The 17,996-nt window shown below is 52.7% G+C and overlaps 1 protein-coding gene across 2 annotated transcripts; it reads left to right on the plus strand.

Moving 5' to 3' along the window:
• Positions 1 to 842: 842 nt before the first annotated feature.
• LRCOL1 (leucine rich colipase like 1) lies at positions 843 to 5,142 on the plus strand. Of its 2 annotated transcripts, XM_021073241.2 has the most exons (5): positions 939 to 1,040; positions 2,306 to 2,421; positions 4,005 to 4,130; positions 4,208 to 4,330; positions 4,909 to 5,142. In XM_021073241.2, the coding sequence occupies exons 2-5, from the start codon at positions 2,314 to 2,316 to the stop codon at positions 4,909 to 4,911; spliced, it is 360 nt and encodes a 119-aa protein (XP_020928900.2). In that variant the 5' UTR covers positions 939 to 1,040; positions 2,306 to 2,313; the 3' UTR covers positions 4,912 to 5,142. The 2 variants fall into 2 exon arrangements, with proteins under 2 accessions (XP_084849664.1, XP_020928900.2); XM_084993538.1 differs by lacking the exon at positions 2,306 to 2,421 and having other exon boundaries at positions 843 to 1,040.
• The last annotated feature ends 12,854 nt before the right edge of the window (positions 5,143 to 17,996 follow it).

The following is a 17,996-nucleotide window of genomic DNA, read 5'->3' on the forward strand; positions in this document are numbered from 1 at the left end:
GAACAAGCCCATCACCCCCTGATAGCAGAACCCAGGGTGGCCCTGGACTCCCCATGCCTTCACCTCCCTCACCTTGGTCAGTGCCCAGACCTGGCTCCTAATTCCCACCCCCACCCCCGTGGGCCTTGGTTCAGCAGCGCCAGCCTCTCGCCTGCCCCACGTGGCCCCAGAGCTTTCTGAGATGCTCCCAGGTGCTGTGTCCTTGAGCCAGAGTCTGCTCAAGGGGCTCGCCGGCACTCCAGGCCTGACCCTCCCACCCGCCCCAACACCCAGGCCCATCCTCCTCTTCTGCCTGGACCCCCACCCTGCCTCCGCCCACCTGGGGAACCCCCCTCTGAAACCACCGCTCCCCTAAAGGCAACCTCCACTCTCCATCACCTGTTGACAGGCCGTTTGACAGACAGGCTGACAGACCATCCTCGACCATTTCTAGACCAAGAACTCCTTCCTAGGGAGTTCCCGCTGTGGCTCAGCAGGTTAAGAACCTGACTAGTATCCATGAGGATGCAGTTTTGCTAAAAAGGAAAAGTGAAGGAAAAAAAAAAACAACCTTCCTAAGAGATAGGGTGCGACGAGAACACAAGGCAAGCTGTCAGTAATAAGTCAGTGAATATTAACTGAATGAACAGTGTGTGCAAACCCCCCATCTGAGAACAAACTGAGCTGGGAACCCACAGACCCCCCAGGCAGGTGGGAGGGCGGCGGGAATTGAGAATGAAAGTCTCTAGGGGCCCTTGACCAGAAGTGGGGTGTCCCTCATGATTCTCATATGGGCCAGAGGCCCACCGTCAGGTTTGGCCTGGCCACTGGCCCCTGGCCACAGTACATTCTGTCTCTTATTTGGAAGGATGACTTGCCAGTGAGGGTGAAGGTGGAGGGCAGGCACGGGCAGAGGAGGGGCTGGGAGCTGCGCCAGCGATTCTGGGCAGCTCTGCCCTGGGCTCCTGGGGACTGACGCCTAGGTGGGCACCTTTCCAGAAGCCACAGCCTGACCAGTCTCACTTCCACACAGAGGAGTAGGTGGGACCCAAGAACAAAAGGTAGGGCCACCATGTACCGAAGCCATTGTCAGCTTGGAGAGGGTTTTCCTGCGGAGGGTGGCAGTTTCTGGGTGAGGGCCCAGTGCCTGCTTGGGCCCACGGCAGGGTGCCCCTTTGTCACCTCTCTTCCTCAGCACCAGAGGTGAAGCCGGCCTCCCCACTTAGGAAGCGAGAGAGGTAGGGTAGGTGGGGCCCCCAAACATGAGGGGTTTATACTGTGGTTTTATAATATCATTTATTGGGATAAGTAAAGTTTTGGGCATAATTTGGCATCAGGCTTTTAAAATTTTTTTTATTTTTTTATTTTTAGGGCCGCATCTGTGGCATATGGAGGTTCCCAGGCCAGGGGTCTAATCAGAGATATAGCTGCTGGCCTACACCACAGCCACAGCAAGGCCGGATCCTTAACCAACTGAGTGAGGCCAGGGATCAAACCTGCAACCTCATGGTTCCTAGTCAGATTCATTTCCGCTGTGCCACCATGGGAACTCCCTGGCATCAGGCTTTTATTTGACAGATTGAGATACTAAGGGATCCTCCCTGGCATTGATGTTTGGAAGACAAAACTGTGGGAAGACACCTGACCTGAGAGATTTATAAATTGATATCCAAAAAGAGAGACTCTACACATAGAAGAATACTTAGAAATAAGTGGGGGCTGCGAAGTCCAGAGAAAACTGCTCTGGGACCCTGAGAGTAGGCCTGTGATCTTTTTTTAAAAAATTGTGGTAGGAGTTCCCGTTGTGGCTCAGTGATAATGAACCTGACTAGTACACATGAGAATGCAGGTTCAGTCCCTGGCCTGGATCACTGGGTTAAAGGATCCTGTGTTGCTGTGAGCTGTGGTGTAGGTCACAGACGAGGCTTGGATCCCATGTTGCTCTTGCTGTGGCTGTGGTGTAGGCCGGCAGCTGCATCTCTGATTGGACCCCTAGCCTGGCAACTTCCATATGCCGTGGGTATGGCCCTAAAAAGAAAAAAAAGAAGAAGAAAAAAAAGAAAATAATGTTTATTTATTTATTTTTTTAAATCCATGTTGGGAATTCTCCTCTGGCACAACAGGTTAGGGATCCAGCATTGTCACTGCTGTGGCTCTGGTCACCATTGCTGTAGTGCAGGTTTGATCCCTGCCCCCAGAACTTCTGCATGCCATATGTGCAGCCAAAAAAGAAGGAAAAAATAATCCCTTTTGATGGAGAAAGATTGGGAAGTGGGGGTGCCATGAGCCTGGGGCAGGGACTCCAGAGCCCTCTGGGTACCCTCAGGCCGAGTGATGGTGAGCCCTGGGCTCTTGCTGCTGCTGCTGCTGCTGCTGCTGCCCTGCATGCTGCCCTTGGCCTCGTTGCACACCTGGAAGACTGGGTGGCATCAGTTCCACAAGGTACCATGCCCGCATCACCCAGGCCCACTCAGGGCACCCCTTCCCTGCCCCTGGGCTCTGTGCTCCTTCTCCTGCCTCGCTTCTGAGTACCTCCACCCCCAGGGCCCTCAGGTCCCCAGGATGGCTGACTGCTGACTTATGGCCAGAGCCGGGAGGCCAGGTCCCAGGTCCAGTGGGTCCCTGCTGCCAAGGACAGAAGCTGCTCCAGGGGCCCAGCAAGGGGTAGAGTGGCAGGGGGTGCAGAGGAGGAGATGAGGGAGGAGGCAGGGCCAGCAGGTGCTCAGCTTGGGTGCACTGTGGCGTGACAGCAAAGACACCATGCTTCTCTGCCTGTCCTGGGGCTGTGTCATGTCCCTGATCCCCTTGGCCTCCTCCATGGTGTCCCCTGCCCAGCAGGGCATAGCCAGGATGCAGGAGGCCGTTGGAAATCAGGCAGGAGGGAGGGGGTCGTGTGAACACCTAGCTTTGTGGTTCCTGTCCCCCAAGGCCTCTGGTTTCCTCTGGGCCCCAGCAGCCCCGCCCCCACACTTAGAAATTGGCTCCTTCCTGTGTCTTCTTGTTTCGCACCCTCTGGGCTGCCCAGGGTGGCTCCTGGCCTCCAGTCACTGAGCTCAGATGGTTTAAACTCTCAGCCAGTAAGAGCTTCAGTTGCTTACCTACAATAATGTAACCCACAGCAATGGCTCTTTGCAGCCTTTGGTAATTTTGAGATTGTAATGGAGGGTTTTTTTTTTTTTTTTTTTTGCCTCTTAGGGCCGCACCTGCTGCATATGGAGGTTCCCAGGCTAGGGGTCAAATTGGAGCTACAGCTGCCAGCCTACACCACAGCCACAGCAACACCAGATCTGAGCTGCATCTTCAACCTACACCACAGCTCACGGCAACGCTGGATCCTTAACCCACTGTGTGTGGCCAGGGATCGAACCTGCAACCTTGTGGATCTCGTCGGGTTTGTTACCACTGAGCCACAACAGGAACTCCTGTAAAGGAATTTTGAGACCAAAATTTTGAGAAGGTGGGTGAACAGTGGGCTGGAGCCGTGGCTTCTGCTCCAGCTCCTTATGGGCTCTGTGATCCTGGGCAAGTTGATTACCCTCTCTGAGTCGCAACCTCTCAGCTGGGAAATGTGAGACTGTGTAGGGGGACCCTGGAAGCTTCCTTCGTGGCATGGCCTGCCCTGCTGCTCGGCCCCTCACCAGGTCCCTTTGCGCTCTGAGCCTCAGTTTACCCTTCTGCTTCCCCACCCACCTCAGTCAGTGAATGTTCCAGAAGGAGTCTGGCAGTCCAGCCAAATTGGAAGCGTGGGGGAGGAGCCCTTGCTGGGGAGTGGGTGAATGGAGCCCCGGCTTGGCAGGGCATCGGGGAGTCCTGTGAGGAGCTCTGGGAATGCCAGAGCAGCTGTCACCAACAGCTTGAGCCCTGAGAAGTTCTGCACCCCCCAGACTGTGCTCCAGAAGTGCTTGCCCTGGCAGAAAGTGCACCTGCCCCAGTGGGCAGGGGTGGGGAGGGGTGGGGGTGGGGATGTGGCCCCTGGGGAGGGGGGTCTGGATCTGGCAGAAAGACGAGGTCTCCTCTCCCTGCAGCCAAACGGATACATGTGCTCAAGGCACTCAGAGTGCCAGAGCAACTGCTGCATCACCAACAACTACGGGAAGCTGCTGTTCTGCACGGCCAGGACCATCTTCTTACAGTGTGTGCCCTGGCGCAAGGTGAGGGCGAGCCCCGGCCTGAGGGGAGCCCCAGGGGCTCTGATCTGTGTCTGACCTCTGACCTCTGTGTCCCCCAGCCCAACTGGGACTATTGTACCTACCACAGCGAGTGCCAGAGCAAGTGCTGCCTCAGGCTGAATGAGGTCAGCAAGCACCGCTGTGTTCCTCAGACGGGGGTCCTGGTCCAGTGCCTGCCTGTGGTGAGATGGGGAGGTGGAGGCGGGGGGGATGGGGACAAGGGGAGATGGGGACAAGGGGAGATGGGGACAGGGGGAGATGGGGACAGGGGGCAGGGGGATGAGGACAGAGGGGATGGGGGGACGGGATGGGGGAAGGGACCAGGGGATGCAGGCGAGGGGGTGTGGGAGCGGGGATGGGGTAGGGACAGGGGACATGAGGCAGTGGCCAGAGACGTGGTTCATTGGGAGAGGACACTGGTGTGAAATGTGGGGGTGCGGGCCTGTGCTCTGACACTGGACTCCAATTTATTATAAAGGGGCTCTGACCAGAGGTTAAGAGCCAGACTTGGCCCAGTGCGTCCTCAGATGCTCGCTCTGGTCCCTTAGCACCCAGGGCTGCACTGGTTATGGCAGGTCCACAAAGCGAGTCCCCAGGTGTTGGTGAGGCAGGAAGCTCACTGGTAGCCTTGCCTGGAGGTGCTGTCAGTGCCCAGGGGAGGTGTTGCCCCTACCCCCACTGCTGCCACCAAAAGTCTTCTGCTCCCACTCGTGGACTGGAGTCCCTCTGGGTGTTTGCTAATTTTTGCTGTGTCCTCTAGTGATGTGACCCGGGTCTGTGCCCCGGAGACCACCCGGAGCCTGAGCGTTTAACTCCGGATGGTGCTGTGGACGTGGGAGCCCCTTACACGGTTCCCGGGGCTCTTCCTGGGACGATGAGCACCTGCAGGATTAGACATCCAGCCGAGAGCTCCTGGGACCCACTAGTGTCTGAAAACCAGGTGCAGCTGCTGGAGCTTCAGTGTGACTGAGCATCAATAAACCCCCCACCGAAAGGAGCGTGTTGGTGCGTCCCAAAAGGCCCGGTTAACCAGAGAGGCAGGGCTCCTCTGACCTCGCTAACCGTGAGGACCACCCGGTAAAGACCCCTGGGTGCTGGGTCATGCGTCCTCCTCCCTGGGCCCGTAGGATACCTACCTTCCCCTGGAGCAGAGGTCCTGGCTTATCAGGAAACTTCCTCTGGTGGCTTCTTGGAGCAAACACCACAGCCGGCTCCTCTCTTCCCAGAGCACAGGAAGCCTGGAGAACTGCCTTCCTCTGAGCCCATCCGGCCCACCCCTGGCTGTTTTTCTGGGCTCTGTTTAAAAAATTCCCCTCCCTCTCCCACCCTCCCACCCCTGTCCTCCCGTCCTCCTCCCCCTCCCTCTTCCTCCCCCTCTCCCTCCCCTCCTCTCCCTCCCCCTCCCCCCCCCTTCCCTCTCTTCTCTTCCTGCACACACTTACCTTAAGACTGAGAAGCTCTGCTCCCACTTACCCAAATTGCATTGAAAACATATGGCATTCCCATAGTGGCTCAGGGGTAACTTAACTAGTATCCATGAGATTTCGGGTTTGATCCCTGGCCTCGCACAGTGGGTTAAGGATCTGGTGTTGCCATGAGCTGTGGTGTAGGTCGCAGACTTAGCTTGGATCCCACGTTGCTGTTCCTGTAGAAACCTGCTCACAGTCTATTCATCCGTCACTCATCACTGGAAATAACCAGGTGTCCCTCGGTGAGTGACTGGATAAACAACATCCCTCAGGAGGACACTGACGGCACAGCCACCAGAGTGGAGAGGAGGAGCCAGCCCCAAAGGTCACATGCTTGAGGTCCCGTCCACATGATTCTCCAGAAAAGACACAACTGGACCAAGACAGCTGAGCAGCTGCAGGGCTGGGGCCCGGAGGGCGGGGACCGCAACAGTCCCAGGCGGAGGAAGTGGGGTGCCTTCTGGCTGTGGGGGGACACATCCGTCTGTGGCTGTCTTCACATCTGACCTGTGTTTGGAAGTCTCTGCATTTTCATATCACTCATGAAACAGACCTTAAAAACACCCAAGGCTGTGTGGGAGGGAGGCAGGGCAGGTGTGAGGACCGCCCCCACAGGCCATGGGAGTGTCACTTAAGGCTCCCTGCTCTGTCCTGAGTGTCCTCTGGAGGAGGCTGGGGTTTGTCTGGGTCCTTAGTTCATCAGCCCTGGAAGCGTCCAGGCAGGACCCAGCCTCCGCTCCACATGCCCTTCCTTCAGCCCCAGTCCCCTAGAATCCACTTGCTGTCTCTGGGGATCTGCCTCCATCTACACTCCATGCAGATGGCCTCACAGCACGTGGCCTACTGTCTGGGTTCTCTCACAAGTTGGCTCAAAGCCCTCTTAAGTCTCCTCCACAGTGTGTGGGTGGCAGAACTTGGTCCATTTTTGTGGCCGAATAATTTTTTTTTTGTCTTTTCAGGGCCACACGGAGACATGTGGAGGTTCCCAGGCTAGGCGTAGAATCAGAGCTGCAGCTGCTGGCCTGCACTACAGCCACAGCAACACAGGATCCTTAACCCACTAAGTGAGGCCAGGGATCAAACCTGCCTTCTCATAGACCCTAGTTAGATATATTTCCGCTGAGCCATGATGGGAACTCCCACTAGTTGGATTCTTAACCCACTGATTGTGGCCAAATAGTTTTCCATGGTTTGGATGTAACCCAAAGACAGACATTTGAGGGGTTCCCACTGCTGGCTGCTGTGAATCATGCTGCTGTGTGCATTCACTCACAGGCTTTCTGTGGACAGCTGTTTAGTCTCTGGGTCTGTGCCTGCGAGGGGAACCCTGGGTCTTACAGGTAACTCCACGTCGCACCTTTTAGGAAAGTACAAGATGACTTTCCAAAGTGCCGCGCCATTTCACTCCTCCATCAGTGGTGTGTGAGGATCCCAGTGTGTCCACACCCTGGACGACAACACGTGTTCTGGTCTGTCTCCTTGGTCCTGGCTACCCCAGTGGGTGTGACATGGCTCCCAGGTGACTGCAGTTCATTCTTTAAAAAAATATGGCAAAACCAGTTCCCACAGTGGCTCAGCGGAAACAAATCTGACTAGCATCCATGAAGATGCAGATTTGATCCCTGGCCTCGCGCAGTGGGCTAAGGATCCAGCATTGCCATGAGCTATGGTGTAGTTTGCAGACGTGCCTTGGATCTGGTGTTGCTGAGGCTGTGGTGCAGGCCAGCAGCTGCAGCTCAGATTTGACCCCTGGCCCTGGAACCTCCATGTGCCATGAGTGTGGCTCTGAAAAGACAAAAAAAAAAAAAAGGCAAAACCAGAAGGATTCCTCTCCTTAGCTTAAAATATTCTGGAGACACTGGGAGTAGAGGCCAGACCTTCACCGTGGTCTCAGGGTCTTCCTCTCTGCCATCTGTGTCCCCAGCCTCATGTCCTCTCCTAGTTCCCACCATCCTGCCCACCTCCTTGGTCCTCCTGGGGCTGATCTCCTGCAGCAGGGCCTCAGCCCAGATGCCAACCCCACCTCCCAGCCAGAGCCCCCCAGTGCCCCCCCCAAGTCTGTCCTCAGATGTCACATTCTCAGTGGGGACCTCCCTGACACCCTGAAAACCCCCTTCCTTGTCTCCTCAGCCATCAGGGCCTTGCGATGCACCAGACACTTTGCCTGCTTCATTGTAAACCATCCCTTCTGGGGCTGTGGACCCACCGTGGCAGCGTTTTGCCTGCTTGCTTCTTTGATGCCCCCACAGAGCCCCAAAGGCACCTGGCACTGGTATGCAGCAGGAAAACTTCAAGGATGAGGGTGCATGGAGTTCCCATTGTGGCACAGTGGAAACAAACCCGTCTAGTATCCACAAGGACGCAGGTTTGATCCCTGGCCCGGATCAATGGGTTAAGGATCCCTCGTTGTTGTGGCTATGGCATAGGCTGGCAGCTGCAGCTCCAATTCGACCCCTAGCCTAGGAACCTCCACATGCCGCTAAGTGTGGCCCTAAAAAAGCACAGCAAAAAAAAAGGATGAGGATGCGGCTCCTCCAACACAGCCCCTGGTGGCCACCAGGTGGCGCAGTCCGACGACAGCATGTCACAGCCTTCTGGTGCTGCTTCTCTGATGATATGGGGACCAGTGGGGGGTAGGGGTGGCTCCTCCACAGACCCTAGCATTTTCCCTTTTCAGCAGGAAATCAGCAATTTTCCTATCAGCTTCAGGTCTCCTGCGGGTTAACCAGGGATGAGAACTTGAATTTGAGGAATTTCAGGGGACATATTGCATTGGACCTGGCAGGGGGTCATTCTCTTGCTTGGGCAGGATTCAGAACCCAGGAGAGGTCACCATGAGGCTTTGGTCCCAGGCACTCTCAAGGGAAAGGGGGCTGGGACACCTGCCCCCCTCCCTCCAGGAGAGCCTGTCTGGGGCACCCAACTCCTTGGAGCACGTGGCTGGCAAGGCCTCAGGGGCACAAAAGCAACCTCTCAGTTTTCTGGGGTGGGTGGGCTGGGTGAGTAATTTCTCATCCCCAGTGCCAGCCACAGCCCCGAGCCCCCTGAGGTCTCCCGCTTCCTGTGGCTCTTCCTCTACCCACCCACCCATGGCTCTTCTCCACTCGTTTCTTCTGCTCTGGGGTCAGAAACCATCCTACGGTCACTTTTATGTGTTGTTTATTTGTTTTGCTTTTTAGAGCTGCACCTGTGGCATATGGAGGTTCCCAGGCTAAGGGTCTAATCAAAGCTGCAGCTGCCAGCCTAGGTCAGATCTGAGCTGCATCTGCAACCTACACCATAGCTCATGGCGACGACGGATCCTCAACCCACTGAGCGAGGCCAGGAATCGAACCCTCAACCTCATGTTTCCTAGTTGGATTCATTTCTGCTGTGCCATGACAGGAACTCCTCTATGTTTATTATTATTATTATTATTATTTTCCTTTTTGGCCACCCCACAGCATATGGAGTTTCCAGGCCAGGGATCAGATCTAAGCCTCAGTTGTGACCTACACCAAAGCTGCAGCAACAGTGGATCCTTTAACCCCCTGTGCTGGGCCAGGGAGTGAACCTGCAGAGACACCACCAATCCTTTTGTACTGCAGTGGGAATGCCTTCTATATTTTTATTTATTTGTTGTTATTATTTGTTGTCTTATTTTTTGTCTTTTCAGGGCTGCACCTGCAGCATGTGGACGTTCACAGGTCAAATCGGAGCTGCAGCTGCTGGCCTATGCCACAGCCACAGCAACACCAGATCTGAGCCACGTCTGCAACCTACACCACAGTTCACAGCAATGCCGGATCATGAATCCACAGAATGAAGCCAGGGATCGAACCCGAGTCCTCATCGATACTAGTTGGGTTATTACTGCTGAGCCACAGAACTCCTCCTTCTATATTTTTAGAAACAGCTTTATTGAGAGAAGATTCTGATGCCACACGATTCAACCATTCAGTGGCTTTTAGTGTATTCACAGGGTTATACAACAATCTCCACCGTCAATTTTAGAACATTTTCATCACTCCCAAAAGAAACCCCAGGCCCCTTAGCCATCACCCCCATCTCTCCCCACATCCCCCAGCCCCTGGCAACCACGCATCTCCTTCTGTCTCTGGCATTGCATGTTCTGCATGTTTCATACAAGTGGGATCATGTAATGATGCAGTCTTTGTCTGCTTCTGTGGCTTCCCATCATGTTTTCAAGACTCATCTGTGGGAGTTCCCACTGCGGCACAGTGGATTAAGGATCCAGCTTTGCTGCAGCTGTGATGTAGGTCCCAGCTGTAGCTCAGATTCAGTCCCTGGCCTGGGAGCTCCATATGCTGTGGGAGCAGCTGGAAAAAAAAATGAAAGGCTCATCTGTGTTTTCACCTGTGTCGGCGCTGCTTCCTTTTCATGAGCACTGTGGCTGGACCACACCAGGTTTATCTGATCACCTGTCGATGGAATTTATTTATGTATGTGTTTGTCTTTTTGCCTTTTTCTAGGGCCGCACCCGAGGCATATGGAGGTTCCCAGGCTAGAGGTCTAATTGGAGCTGTAGCTGCCAGCCTATGCCACAGCCACAGAAACGCGGGATCCGAGGGATTGAACCCACAAGCTCATAGTTCGTACTTGGATTTGCTAACCACTGAGCCATGACAGGAACTCCTGTTGATGGAATTTAGGCTGTTCTCACCTTGTTGAACATTCGTGTACATGTTTCTATGTGGACGTGTTTCCAGTTCTGGGCAGATACCTGGGAGTAGAATTGCTGGTTCGTTTAAAATTTTCTATTAGTTACACTTAAAAAGTAAAACGAGGAGTTCCCGTTGTGGCTTAGTGATAATGAACCTGACTAGTATCCATGAGGAGGCAGGTTTGAACCCTGGCCTCACTCAGTGGGTTAAGCATCCAGCATTGCCCTGAGCTGTGGTGTAGTTTTCAGACACGGCTCAGATCCAGTGTTGCTGTGGCCATGGTGTAGGCTGGCAGCTACAGCCCTGATTTGACCCCTAACCCAGGAACTTCCATATGCCACAGGTGCAGCCTTAAAACACACACACACACACACACACACACACACACACACACACACACGTAAAAAGAAACAGGTGAAATTAATTTTAGTAACATTTTACTTAACTCAATAGATCCAAAATAGTATCATGAGATATCTCACATTCTCTTTTGCAATAAATCTGGGAAACCCAGTGCATTTTCTACACTTTACAACTCCTCTCAACTTACATGCCTGGTTTCCATTGGAGGTATCTGATCTATATTTAGATTTCATAAGCTGTATAGCTGAAAAGATTCACAGGCCCAAGTTGTTCCAAACAAAATTGCAATTATGAATAATAGAGTTGCCAGTTCTTTATTTATTTAGTTACTTTGTCCTTTGTCTTTTTAGGGCGCACTGGCGGCATATGGAGGTTCCCAGGCTAGGGGTCTAATTGGAGCTACAGCTGCCCTCCTGCACCACAGCCACAGCAACTCGGGATCTGAACTGCATCTGCGACCTACACCACAGCTCACGGCAACACCAGATCCTTAACCGACTGAGTGAGGCCAGGGATCAAACCCTCAACCTCATGATTCCTAGTCGGATTCATTTCTGCTGTGCCACAATGGGAGCTCCAGGACATAATTTTAGATTAGGGCTTTGTTTTCCCCGAGTCACTTTTTTTTTGGTCGTGGCATGCAGCAGCTTGATGTAGGATCTCAGTCCCCAGACTAGGGTTGAACCTGGGCCGCATCAGTGAAAAGGCCGAGTCCTAACCACTAGACCACCAGGGAACTCCCTCAATCACCTCTTCAAAAGCCCACATCCACACACAGTCACATCCTGAGGTCCTGGGGGTTGAGGTTTTCAATATTTGAATTCATGAGAGACACAGTTCAGCCGAATCATTCTAGAAACGCCTTAAATGGGCAGAAAGAGCTGCTGGCCCCAGGACCTGGGAAGTGAGAGGAAGAGGATGGGGCTGTTCACGGAGAAGCCTCTCATCTGTCCCCTGGAGGCTCAGCTTGAAGGAGGCCTGGGTGCCCCCTGCTGGCCTCCTCACCACCCTGGGCTGCCCTGATTTGGTTACAGACAGAAAGCTCCTCAGGGGAGGACCCAGGATCCACCACCTTGGGTCCAGGGCCAGGAGGAATCTGCTGGCAGGCCACGTGGGGGCCTGCAGGGGAAGCTGGTGGCTCCAAGCCCCCCATACTCACTGTCAGCAGGAGCTAAGCTGTGCAGAGTGACAGCTGACCCTAAGATCACTTTCTACAGGGCCTCACAGGTGTCACCGCTGGCCGTGGCCCTGCTGGCAGCACCATCCCCGAGGCCCCGAGGCCCGGCAGGGCGGGGTGGGGGCTGGCCCCAGATGCTGCCCTGCAGAAAGGACTCAGGTGACTCTGTCCAATGCAGTTCACACCACCACTCCTGAGTCCCAGGGAGGACAGGAGCACCTTCCCCTTGTGGAGAATGACATGGTCCCCAGAATGTACGCCCAGGCATCCTCGTCCTCAAGGGAGACCCCATGAATGCCTAGGAGCCCTCAGGATCACATGCAAAATGTGTCAGTGGGGGGAAATGGGGCCACAATTTTCCTGGCTTGTTATTTGTTTATTTTGCCAGACTGCATTTTATTCTGTAGTCATAGAAAGCATTTTTTTTTTTTTTTGGAGTTCCCATGATAGCACAGCAGAAACGAATCTGACTAGGAACCATGAGGTTGTGGCTTCAATCCCTGGCCTCACTCAGTGGGTTAAGGATCTGGCGTTGCTGTGGCTGTGGTCTAGGCGGGCAGCTGCAGCTCTGACTGGACCCCTAACCTGAGAACTTCCATATGCCACAGGCACGGCTGTAAAAGAAAAAAAGAATCCTTCTTAGCCATGCATAAGTTCAGGGACATGAAGAGCCTTCACACTGTGTGGGACAGTCCTGCTGTCCAGTGCCAGAACTTCATCTTCCCAAATGGAAATTGCACTCATCAAACTCCTGACATTTTTGTCGTGAATTAAAAAAAGAAATTGAGTATAGGTGACTTACAATGTTGTGCTAATTTCAGGTGTACAGCAAAGTGATTCAGTTATACATATACACATAGCCATTCTTTTTCAGATTCTTTTCTCTTATGGGTTATTGAGGGAGTTCCCTTCGTGGCTTGGTGGTTAATGAACCCAACTAGGATCCATGAAGACTCGGGTTTGATCCCTGGCCTTGCTCAGTAGGTTAAGGATCCAGTGTTGCCATGGGCTGTGGTGTATGCTGGCAGCTGCATCTCCAATTAGACCCCTAGCCTGGGAACATCCATATGCCACAGGTGCAGCCCTAAAAAGCAAAAAAAAAAAAAAAAAAAAAAAGAATATCGACTAGAGTCCCCTATGCTATATAGCAGGTCCTTATAATTTATCTATTTCATATATAGTAGTGTGTATCTGTTAATCCCAAACTCCTAACTTATCCCTCCCTCCCTACCCCACGTTTCCCCTTTGCTAACTGTAAGTCTGATTCCAAAATCTGTTGAGTCAAACTCTTGACATCTTAACAGGGATCTAGGATGAAGAAAGGCTAAGAACTGGTGTCCCCGGGGCCATCCCATCTGTGTTGGTATCCGTTCTCAGTGTCCAGCTGGTGACCTCTGGGAGAGCGCCGGCTCTTGTATGTTCCCTGGGGCCTCTGCCACTGGTGTCCTTGTGAGCCACAGTGGACCCCTGTCTCCCCAGGAGACCCTCCAAGACCCACAGGGTTTCAACTGTAATCTACAAGAGGACAAGCTCTTTTACCATTTCATTACTGGAAATGGAATTTTTTTTTTCCTTATTAGGGCCACACCCAGGCTAGGAATCAAATCGGAGCCACAGCTGATGGCCGACACCACATCCATAGCAACATCAGATCTGGGCTGTGTCTGCAACCTACACCACAGCTCATGGCAATGCCAGATCCTTAATCCACTGAGCAAGGCCAGGGATTGAACCTGCATATCTTGGATACTAGTCGGGTTTGTTACCACTGAGCCATGATGGGAACTCCATGGAAATGGAAATCTTTGGGTTGATTTTTACCTTCTGAAAAGAAGAACTTTTTTTTTAAATGGCCACATCTGTGGCATATGGAGCAGATCCAAGTTGCAGTTGCAACCTACACCTCAGCTGCAGTATCGCCAGACCCTTTGACCCACTGCGCCAGGCCAGGGATCAAACCTTCATCCTGGAGCAGCAGAGATGTCATTTATCACGTTGTGCCAGAGCAAGACCTCCAAGAATTACTATATTTTAAGATCTCCAGCAAGGAGCTGCAGAAAATGAATAGAGCTCATTTATAACCACTTAGAGATGGACCACTTGACTCGCCCCCAAAGGAGGATCTGCCAGCCACTCGTGCAGAGCGGGGGGAGTCTGCCTCAACCGGGTTCTCTACGGCCACACCCTTGCTGGGAGTCCAGATCCTTTTACCAAACAGGGCTGGAAAATGACAAATTCTGGACCTGAGCGAGCCGCGTCCTCTCCAGAGATCCCCATCAGATTGTCCCAGGATTCCACGGACAGCATCCCAGCTCGAAACTGTTCTCCACTCAGCCCTGCTCTCCTTTTTCTTCCACAGATCGTGTTTCCAAATAAACATTTTTTGCCCTCCCCTTCCCGCCAAAAGAAGTTGGCACCTGTTTCTGTAACCGTCCAAGCCGCCCCCCTCGCTGCACTTTCCACCTGGTGGTCACCGGACAGTGCCATCTTTCAAGTGGACAGTAAAACAAAGCTGTTCTCTAGGATGTGAGGCCAAGGTGGGGGCGATGGTCAGGGGAGGGGGTGCTCAGGGGGCTGCTCTCTGCTCCACTATGGCCTCGGCTGGAGCCCTGACCCCTGCTTAGCACTGGCAACAAGCGGCAGGGGGTTGGTGGCCATCCCTGGAGGCACTTACTGTGCGTGGTCTCCCCCCAAAAGCTGATTAGAAATAGCAAGAGGTGTCAGTTCCCCGGTTGTTGTTTTTAGATTAAGTCGTCTGGGCGGCTAATCCCTGAGATGCCACAGGACAGGGCAACCACCCCCCGGAAGTGCTTTATGGTTTCAATAATGTGGTGGGAGAGCAAGCGCGTGCTTTGCATTATTTATGGCAAAAGGGACGAAAGCTGGCCGTTAGAGTAGGAAACCACAGGCAGCAGAGCCTCCGGGTGGGTGGTGGCCCCACGGGACCCATGAGGAGTGAGCCCAGAGTCCCCGGAAGGTCCTCTTTGGAGCAGAAAGGGCAGGGGCTGCCCCCTGGGGAGCCAGGGAGGGAAGCCCCAAAGGTTTGGTTGCAAAAAGTCATAAAATAGACAAACCTGTGAGAGTCTGGTTGACAAAGAGGACACACCAATCAGCGTGAGAGGCATGAAAAACGATGAAGACTTGGAGGAAAGACAGTTTTAAAAACTCCAGCAGGAGTTCCTGTTTTGGCTCAGTGGTTAATAAACCTGACTAGTATGCATGAGGATACGGGTTCAATCCCTGGCATTGCTCAGTGGCTAAGGATCCAGTGTTGTCGTCACCTGTGGTGTAGGTCACGGACACAGCTCAGATCCTGAGCTGCGGTGACTGTGGTGTAGGCCAGCGGCTATAGCTCCGATTCGACCCCTAGCTTGGGAACCTTCATATGCCATGGGTGTGGCCCTAAAAAGACAAAAAAACAAACCAAAACAAAACAAAAAAAACACCCAAAAAAACCCTCTAGGAAGGGGAATTCCCATTGTAGCCCAGCGGTTAACAAATCTGACCAGCAGCCATGAGGATGCAGGTTTGATCCCTGGTCCCAATCAGTGGTTTAAGGATCCAGCATTGCCGTGAGCTGTGGTGTGGGTCGCAGACATGGCTCAGATCTGGAGTTGCTGGGGCTGTGGTGTAGGCTGGCAGCTGTAGCTCCGAATCGACCCCTAGGTCGATTCCCCTAGGATTCCCCTAGGCTGGGAACCTCCATATGCTGCAGATGCGGCCCTAAAAAGCAAAACAAAAAACAAAACAAAATTCTAGGAAGGCGTTCCTTCCCATTGTGGCTCAGTGGTAACGAACCAGACTAGTATCCATGAGGATGAAGGTTCAATCCCTGGTCTCGCTCAGTGGGTTAAGGATCCGGCATTGCCATGAGCTGTGGTGTAGCCTGCAGGTGTAGCTTGGATCCTGCCTTGCTGTGGCTGTGGTGTAGTCGACCCCTAGCCTGGGGAACTTCGTATGGTGCAGGTGGGGCCCTTTAAAGACAAAAAAAAAAAAAAAAAAAAAAAGGCAGGACAACCTATGCCTCCTTCCATGGACAACGAGGGGCAGGATGAGCCCTACAGCCCTGTCCAGACACAAAGGGCCCGGGGAACAGTTCCACTGTGTGCTGGGAAGGTCAGGGCATTGCAGACACTTGTTACCTGGCACTATAACGTCTGCCACGGTAAGGGAGGACGATAAAGAGCAAGGAGCTAGTCTGTGCAATCGCAACCACCAACAAGAACACATAACTTTCTTTATTAAAGGCTTAAAACACATAAAGGAATATGCATAACGAGAAGGAATGTGTGTCTGAGTCCTTGTGTATCTGCAGCGTTTTTCCCTGGACTGGAATTTGGCCAGGATGTTTTATTTTTTATTTATTTATATATATATTTTTTGCTTTTTAGGCCCAAACCCATGGCATATGGAGGTTCCCAGGCTAGGGGTCGAATCAGAGCTATAGCTGCTGGCCTACACCACAGCCACAGCAACGCCAGATCTGAGCCCTATCTGTGACCTAACCACAAGTCATCGCAATGTCAGATCCTTAACTCACTGAGCAAGGCCAGGGATTGAACCTGCAACCTCATGGTTCCTAGTTGGATTCATTTCTGCTGCACCACGATGGGAATTCCTGGCCAGGATGTTTTAAAATTGCTTCTTTGGGAGTCCTTGTCATGGCGCAGCAGAAGTGAATCCGACTAGGAATCAGAGGTTGTGGGTTCGATCCCTGGCCTCACTCAGTGGGTCACGGATCAGCGCTGCCGTGAGCTGTGGTGTAGGTCGCAGACACAGCTTGGATCTGGCATTGCTGTGGCTGTGGTGCTGTGGCTGTTGTGTAGGCTGGCAGTGGTGTAGGCCGGCAGCTGTAGCTCTGATTAGACCCCTAGCCTGGGAACCTCCATATGCCATGGGTGTGGCCGTAAAAAGACAAAAGACAAAAACAAACAAACAAACAAAAAAATTGCTTCTTTGGAAGATTCATTGTGATGCAGTGGGTTAAGGATCCAGCACTTTCAGAGCTGTGGCACGGGTTGCAACTTCAGCACAGCTTCCATCTCTGGCGGAAAATTCCACATGCCACAAGTGTGGCCTAAAAACAAAAACAAAAACCCCCAAACAAACAAAAAAACACAACCCACTTCTTTAAAATGTCCCACTGGAGTTCCCATTGTGGCGCAGCAAAAATGAATCCAAGTGGTATCCATGAGGATGCGGGTTTGATCTCTGGCCTCAGTCAGTGGGGCGCGGATTCAGCATTGGCTTGAGCTGTGGTGTAGGTCGCAAACTTGGCCTGGATCCTGAGTTCCTGTGGCTGTGGTGTAGGCCGGCAGCTACAGCTCCAATTTGACCCCTAGCCTGGGAACTTCCATATGCAGTGGGTGCGGGCCGCCCCCACCCCGCAAAAAAAGGCAAAAATAAATAAATAAAATATCCCACTGCACTTTAGCTTTATTTTTTCCCCCAAATTCTATTAGTCGGATGGTGGCCCTCCTAGCTAGAAAGGCTAAGTCTCTCACCTTTTCTACATCTTCTTTCTTTTTTAGAAGATGCCCTGCAACATATGGACTCCCAGGCCAGGGATCAGATGGAGCTGCAGTTGTGACCTACGCCAAAGCCGTGGCCATGCTGGATCCTTCAACCCACTGTGCCCCACCGGGGATTGAAACTTCATCCTGGAGCTGCAGAGACATCATTGATTGTGTTGTGCCACAGGGGGAACTCCTCACATCTTTCAACTCTGTTTCTCTGTTTTATCTTCTAGGGGATTTTATTAAAAAAATTTTTTTTTTGCCTTTTTTAGGGCTGTACCCATGGCATATGGAAGTTCCCAGGCTAGGGGTTGAATCAGAGCTGCAGCTGCCAGCCTACGCCACAGCCACAGAAACGCCGGATCTTTAACCGACTGAGTGAGGCCAAGGATTGAAGCCCCATTGTCATGGATACTAGTCAGGTTCATTACTGCTGAGCCACCACAGGAACTCCAGGGATTTTATAAATTTAATAAATTCTATCTTTTAATTAATTTATCAAAAAAATTGTTTGACAATCCTATATTTTAATTTCCAAGAAGCCTCCCAGGGGTTGTGCTCCAGTGTGTATTGAGGGTGCTGGGAGGTGGGTGTGCCTTACAGATAAGGGTCCCTACGGGCCACTGGTGTAGCTATGGGTGCTATTGGGTAATGTGGCA

Source organism: Sus scrofa, chromosome 14 (assembly GCF_054392235.1).
Source record: "Sus scrofa isolate SSC_HxYL_T2T_F1_AM1 chromosome 14, Sscrofa_HxYL_maternal_Yorkshire_Landrace_v2.0, whole genome shotgun sequence".
Lineage (NCBI taxonomy): Eukaryota > Metazoa > Chordata > Mammalia > Artiodactyla > Suidae > Sus > Sus scrofa.